The sequence below is a fragment of the Oryzias melastigma genome, linkage group LG15, assembly GCF_002922805.2.
Source record: "Oryzias melastigma strain HK-1 linkage group LG15, ASM292280v2, whole genome shotgun sequence".
Classification (NCBI taxonomy): Eukaryota; Metazoa; Chordata; class Actinopteri; order Beloniformes; family Adrianichthyidae; genus Oryzias; species Oryzias melastigma.
In genome coordinates, this window is record NC_050526.1 from 31,053,661 (window position 1) to 31,060,112 (window position 6,452).

A 6,452-nucleotide genomic window follows, 5' to 3' on the forward strand; every position below is an offset into this window, starting at 1 on the left:
ATCCCCGTATCCCAATATCCCAGTATTCCAGTATCCCCGTATCCCAGTACGCCAATATCCCAGTATTCCAGTATCCCCGTATCCCAGTGCGTCAATATCCCAGTATCCCAGTATCCCAGTATTCCCGTATCCCAGTATTCCAGTATTCCAGTATCCCCGTGTCCCAGTACGCCAATATCCCAGTATCCCCGTATCCCAGTATTCCAGTATCCCTGTATCCCAGTATCCCCGTATCCCAGTATCCCCGTATCCCAATATCCCCGTATCCCAGTATCCCTGTATCCCAGTATTCCAGTATCCACGTATCCCAGTGTCCCCGTATCCCAGTATCCCTGTATCGCAGTATTTCAGTATCCCTGTAACCCAGTATCCCAGTACGCCAATAACCCAGTATTCCAGTATCCCCGTATCCCAGTATCCCCATATCCCAGTATCCCAATATCCCAGTATCCCAGTATCCCAGTACGCTAATATCCCAATATCCCAGTATCCCCATATCCCAATATCCCAGTATCCCAGTATTCCAGTATTCTAGTATCCCAGTTTGCCAATATCCTAGTATCCCAGTATCCCAGTATCCCCGTATCCCAGTATCCCCGTATCCCAGTATCCCCGTATCCCTGTATCCCAGTATCCCCGCATCCCTGTATTCCAGTATGCCCGTATCCCTGTATCCCTGTATGCCTGTATCCCAGTATCCCCGTATCCCAGTATCCCAGTATTCCAGTATCCCCGTATCCCAGAATCCACGTATCCCTGTATCCCAGTATCCCTGTATCCCAGTATTCCAGTATCCCCGTATCCCAATATCCCCGTATCCCTGTATCATAGTATTCCAGTATCCCCGTATCCCTGTATCCCCGTATCCCAGTATTCCAGTATCCCTGTATCCCAGTATCCCCGTATCCCAGTATTCCAGTATCCCTGTATCCCCGTATCCCAATATCCCCGTATCCCAATATCCCCGTATCCCCGTATCCCAGTATCCCAATATCCCTGTATACCAGTATCCCCGTATCCCAGTATCCCAATATCCCAGTATCCCCGTATACCTGTATCCCCCTTTCTCTTCATTATTGTAACTGAACTTTTAGCTATTTTTATGAAAAATAACCCAAATTTTCAACCACTAAACTTAATAAGTACTCCACTAATTATTTGCCAGTTAGCAGACGACACTACATTATTTTTAAGATATTTACAGGTTCCCCTTGCACTGAAGGAAATTTCACTATTTTCAGAAGCCTCCGGTTTATATTTGATATATATATTTAAATGTGAGTTTTATCTATTCATGATCGTCCAACTGGCACCTTGTTTAATATACCTGTTAAATCTGAAATCAAGTACTTGGGCGTTACAATCTCAAAGGATACAAATAAAAGACAAACTCAAAACTTTGACCACATAATCCAGAAATCTAAAAGAACTTTAAACAGTTTTCTCCAAAGAGATCTTTCCATTTCCATCCCTCACAATGTTTGTTTATATCCAATAGTTCATCAAACAAATAAATTAATTTCAATTATATCCTTATATTTGAAAGGATGATACAGTGAAGCCATTCGAAGGTTTGAATGATTGATTTTGAAGCTTGAATGATTCTGTCAAGCTGAAATGGTTACAATCTTTCATAAAAAATTCAAACAGTATTTGGTTTTATTTCCCTAAAATATTTTTCAACAAGTTTGGTGGCGTTGAATTTGTTCTTAAATGTGACTTTGAATTATCTAAACTACCAATTAGTTTATCTAATTTTCATGAACAGGTTCTTCAGTTCTGGGAAATAAAATATAAACACAACTTTTCCCCCATAACAACACAATGTGGAATAATAGGTGTAATAAATAGAAAATGTATTTCTATAAGGATTGGATAGAACATGGAATATGGACAATTCTACATCTTTTATCATACAATGAATTCACAGACAGATCTGCTATATCATGTAAAGTAAATGAATTAAAATGGTAAAAGTCATTCAATAGCAATGATTCAAATGTCTAGTTTAGTAAATTCTTCCGTCATTATTAGGGATCCATCCTTATTAATAGATGGTTGTCAGTTTAAGGATAAGAAATGCAACTGTACATTTTTAAGAACAACCTTTACTAAAAATCTGTTCCCATCTCAACTAAAAAGAAATTACACGTTTAGAGATTACAATCCAACAAAACATTTATTTTCCAATTCCACCAGAAGCAAAAGAAAATCCCTTCACCATCTTAAATGCTGTTTATCCATCTGATTATCTTCATAATAAATGCAGTATTGACACAAACACGTGCACTTTTAGCAGCAACAACATAGAAACAGTTGATCATCTTTTTTAATCATGTAAGACATCTAAATGTTCTGGTCTGATTTTCAGTAATAATGTTCATTTCCTCCTTTTAAATTTCCAAACTATTAGATTTGGTCTACAAACAGAAAACAAAAAAAACAGGATTTGGTATTAATACTTTAATCATATTTACAAAGTTTTATGTACATAAATGAGTAGAAAATCCGTGTTTGAGATCTGAGGATGCGCAGTGAACGGTGTGAGCTTCAGGAACCGTCGGAAATCCCGACTTCACTCAGAAAGCAGATTTTCCTTTTTTATTTCATTCACAAACAATTGTAACAGTACCTCCATATACACACCCATATGTTAGAACCTCTCCTTTCACCTCCTTGGCTTGACTAATCTTACCATGATTGGAGAAGGAAGGGTTTAACTTCGATCTCTGTACACTAACGGGGATTTTCCATCATTCAGTCATACAACTTACCTAACTCACTTCTTTCGTTACTTACAGGTCAGGCATTACATCCAATCAAAAATACATCCTTTTTGGAAACTTCCTGTGGTACATGAGATCTTTGATGTGCTAAGGAGCCCGTCGGACTCCAGGAATCTCATTTCTAAAATTGTACATTTGTTTGATGACTCTATGGTGGCACACACTGTGAAAATTAGGGATGCTTGGAGGGAGGAGTTAGGTATTGAATTATCTGACTCAATGTGGGATCGGTGTTTGTCTGAGGTTCATTCTTGCTCTATTAACTCGAGGCATCAACTAATTTTATTTAAGACTGTCCATCGTTTGAACTACTCAAAGCTAAGCTGCACAGCATTTATTCTTCAGTTTCCCCCTTTTGTGACAGATGTAAGGTATCAGAGGGCACACTGTCTCATACTTTCTGGTTCTGCTCTTCCCTAACTGGATACTGGTCCAAAATCTTTGACCGGTTTTCTAAGGCCTACAAAACACCTCTCCGTTCTGAAGCAGAACTTCCCATCTCCGGCTGCTCACAGACAACCAAGAACATCCCTGGACCAATGCAGCGACCTCTGGAACTGGGAATGCTAGTGGCCAACAGACTCAAACTATGGAAATCTCCTGTTGCTCCTTCTGTCCAGCAATGGATCACTGATGTGCTCTCTATTATACAAATGGAAAAACTCAGATCTTCAAGAAACGGCTCATTAACCACCATTCCAGATACCTGGGGACCATTTCTCTCTCACCTGGAAGCGGTCAGATTGGATTGAGGCCAAAATAATTTGGAGAAGAAAGTTTAAAGAATAAATAAAATCCCTGACTGACCGTATCCTGTCTACCTTCTGTATTTATTGTCTATTTTTCTCTGGACCTGACACAATCTGAGCCTGTTTGTGCTTTATGAATGAAAAATGCAAATGAAAAGAATAATAAAAAGAACAACTTTAACAATTACAGTTAATGAAGAAAAAGGAGCAGAAAGAATCGACCCCCCCCTCCAGAATCAACATTCCTGATCAGATTAGGATCAAAGCTGGATCAGCTGATTCTGTTTCACCACAGAAATCCCATGAAGCTGAAGATCTGGTGCTTTAACCCAAACCTCGTCTGACAGGCTCTGGAACAGTTACTGCTTTACGGTCAGACACCTGCCAGAGACTCACCTGATTCTGCTTTACAATCCCCGTTAGTTCACTAGAAGAACTTTATCAAAGTTACTTTTGTGAACAAATATAATCTGGATTAAAGTGAGATTTCAAACATCCAATGAAAACGTGAAGTTTTTTCCTCTACAGTTCAAACCTGTTTTACTTGAACATGTTTCTATGGCAGATGAGACTTTAACGACCTTAAACGCAGCACGGAGGTCAGTGAACGCAGCATCCTGATCTGAGACAACAGAAACGTCTTACCTGGACCAGAACCGGCTCTACACGAAGGTCCAGACCAGCACAGACTGCCAGCGCCGCGTCCTGCACTGAAATGATGACCCCCCCAAAACTTTTCTTTAGAGGGAGGGACACAAAACTTCATAAATCCCCCGGGGATTGTGGGATATGTAGTCACCGGATAAATATGCTGGCCTGACACAACTTTCCAACCTCAGAACCTGCAGTCCAGAGTTCTGGAGGTGAGGCCCGGTTCTGTTTGCAGCTGTTTCAGATCCAATCTTGAGGTTCTGCTCACAGCTCCTGACTCCTTCGGGTTTCCAGTTTGTGGCGACGCAGGAGAGACGCAGAGAACAGAACCATGAAGGTTCTGCTGCCGGTTCTGAGCCGGTCCGAGAGATAAAACAGAGACGGGAGGCAGAACACAAATGGAACCGAACTTTAATACAGAACTTTCCTCAGAAAAGGCCTGGGGGGTGGGGGGGCATGAGCAGCAGAAATTTGTGAGGAAACCAAACGCTGCCATTTAGACCCCCCACCCCCCAAAAAATAGAGTTTTCATAAACAGAGATGATATAAATATAGCGCCCTCCTCTGACGCTCCGCCAGCACAGCACGTCTGCGCAGACGCCCTACTCGTCCTGCGCAGCCGTCAGTCCGTCTCCATGGCGCCGCTGTGCGTCTCCTTGGAAACCATGAGTCTCATCAGCTTCCCGTGCAGCTTCTCGATCTTCTTGACGTCCTGGGCCTGGTCCGTCTTGTACTGCAGACACTGGAGGCGGAGAAAACAGCTGATGAGCGAGGATGCCGCCCACGCCGCCGCCTTCACCGGAGACGGAAAAACGTTTACAGACCGGAAACTACGATGGAACCGGCTACTGTTGTCATGACGACAGCATCACTGTCAGGGGGAGGGGCTAAAAGGCTCGTTTCACAGGATGTCTGTGACCCGACTGCTGGGCTGAAGAGGTTCTGAAGCTCCAGGAGAGCGTCGGCGGCGGGAGGTCAGAAGGACGCATTTAAGGAATTTTTAGTGTCTTAAACACAATGTTCCTCTCGAAATCTCAGAATCATTAAGACCTGGACCGGAAGAACCAATCGGACCGGAGGGACCAAACGGACAGGAAGGACCAATCGGACCGGAAGGACCAAACGGACCGGAGGGGACCAATTGGACCGGAAGAGCCAATCGGACCGGTAAAACCAAACGGACCGGAAGGACCAAACGGACCGGAAGGACCAAACGGACCGGAAGGACCAATCGGACCGGAAGGACCAAACGGACCGGAAGGACCAAACGGACCAAAACGACCCGACCGCGAAACCTGGAGGAAGTGATGAAGAGGAGGCAGCTCTCGGATGAAGAGTTTCCACCAAACTACTGAAGTTCCGGTTGAATAATTCAAGTCCCAGCGTCAGTGTTTGGAGCAGAAACGTTCTCGGCGGGAGGGACGGACACACAGGTGAGCTGTTACCTGTTCAGGGAGCAGTCAGTCACGTGCACACACGCTGGTTTATAGATTCTAAATAGAAAGTCGCACGTGCCCGTTTCTGCTCCCACCAGACTTGAATCGGGTCTAGAGACCGGATGAATGGGCCGGGGGGGTGGGAGACACCGGGACCCCCCTCCGTGAAAACCTACCACGGCGTTGTCGGTGACTTTGATGCAGAGGTTTCCATCGCAGTGCCGGTACTTGAGGACCACTCGGACCTGCAGACAGCCAGCGTTAGACCCTCCGTGCTAGCAGCATTAGCATGCTAACGCGCGCGCCCCTGCAGTAGGCGGGCTCACCTTCATCGGATCCGTTAGGTACAGTTTCTCTGCCGCGCGAGCGAACTCGTCCCACGTCTGGAAGACAGGCATGTTTCCGAACTACAGTTGGACTGAGGTTCGGTCCGAAAACGACTGGTTCACTGCGGAACACCACATCAGCGCGAGCGCGGCCAATCAGGAGCGAGAAGGCCGAAATTTCCGCTTTCTCCTTTCAAAATAAAACCGGGAAAAGTTTAAAAAATTGTTTTGTTCACATTAATTTTATTGTGAATTTAAAACCAACCTGAGTTTAGTGTTTTTGGACGTTTCTTTAGTGGAGAAAAAGCTTCAACAGTTCTTTTTACAACCATTCAGGCCTCTTTAGACTTTTACTTTGAAAACTGAGAAGACTAAAAACCCGGAAGTAAAGTTCTGGCTATGAAATAGGGACGTAAAATAAATGTTTGAAGACCAAACCACTTGTTTTTAGAAAGTATAGAGAAAGAACAGCTTCCTACAACATTGACTCAGGGCTTGACTACT

At 43.9% G+C, this 6,452-nt stretch overlaps 2 protein-coding genes across 3 annotated transcripts in view; both read right to left on the reverse strand.

Annotated features, from left to right (window-relative positions):
- ephx1 (epoxide hydrolase 1, microsomal (xenobiotic)) overlaps nucleotides 1-4,439 on the reverse strand; it is a 19,511-nt gene extending 15,072 nt beyond the window's left edge. The window contains exon 1 of the mRNA XM_024264045.2: nucleotides 4,181-4,439. Within this exon, the coding sequence (XP_024119813.1) occupies nucleotides 4,181-4,301 (121 nt within the window). The 5' untranslated portion in view covers nucleotides 4,302-4,439. The remainder of the gene's footprint in view (nucleotides 1-4,180) is intronic.
- Nucleotides 4,440-4,579: 140 nt separating this feature from the next.
- Nucleotides 4,580-6,127, reverse strand: srp9 (signal recognition particle 9). 2 transcript variants are annotated; one of them, XM_024264047.2, is made up of 4 exons: nucleotides 5,949-6,127; nucleotides 5,799-5,867; nucleotides 4,804-4,928; nucleotides 4,580-4,773 (listed from the first exon to the last, which is right to left on the reverse strand). In XM_024264047.2, exons 1-3 carry the CDS (start codon nucleotides 6,018-6,020, stop codon nucleotides 4,809-4,811), a joined length of 261 nt encoding a protein of 86 aa, XP_024119815.1. In that variant the 5' UTR covers nucleotides 6,021-6,127; the 3' UTR covers nucleotides 4,580-4,773; nucleotides 4,804-4,808. The 2 variants fall into 2 exon arrangements, with proteins under 2 accessions (XP_024119815.1, XP_024119814.1); XM_024264046.2 differs by having other exon boundaries at nucleotides 4,580-4,928.
- Nucleotides 6,128-6,452: the final 325 nt, after the last annotated feature.

Excerpts from the sequence above, each read along its gene's own strand:
- srp9 (XM_024264047.2), bottom strand. The coding sequence starts at position 6,020 with ATGCCTGTCTTCCAGACGTGGGACGAGTTCGCTCGCGCGGCAGAGAAA. Across the intron at positions 5,868-5,948 it reads ACCTAACGGATCCGATGAAG|GTCCGAGTGGTCCTCAAGTA; the intron begins GTGAGCCCGCCT and ends GGCTGTCTGCAG. Across the intron at positions 4,929-5,798 it reads AAGTCACCGACAACGCCGTG|TGTCTGCAGTACAAGACGGA; the intron begins GTAGGTTTTCAC and ends CTCCGCCTCCAG.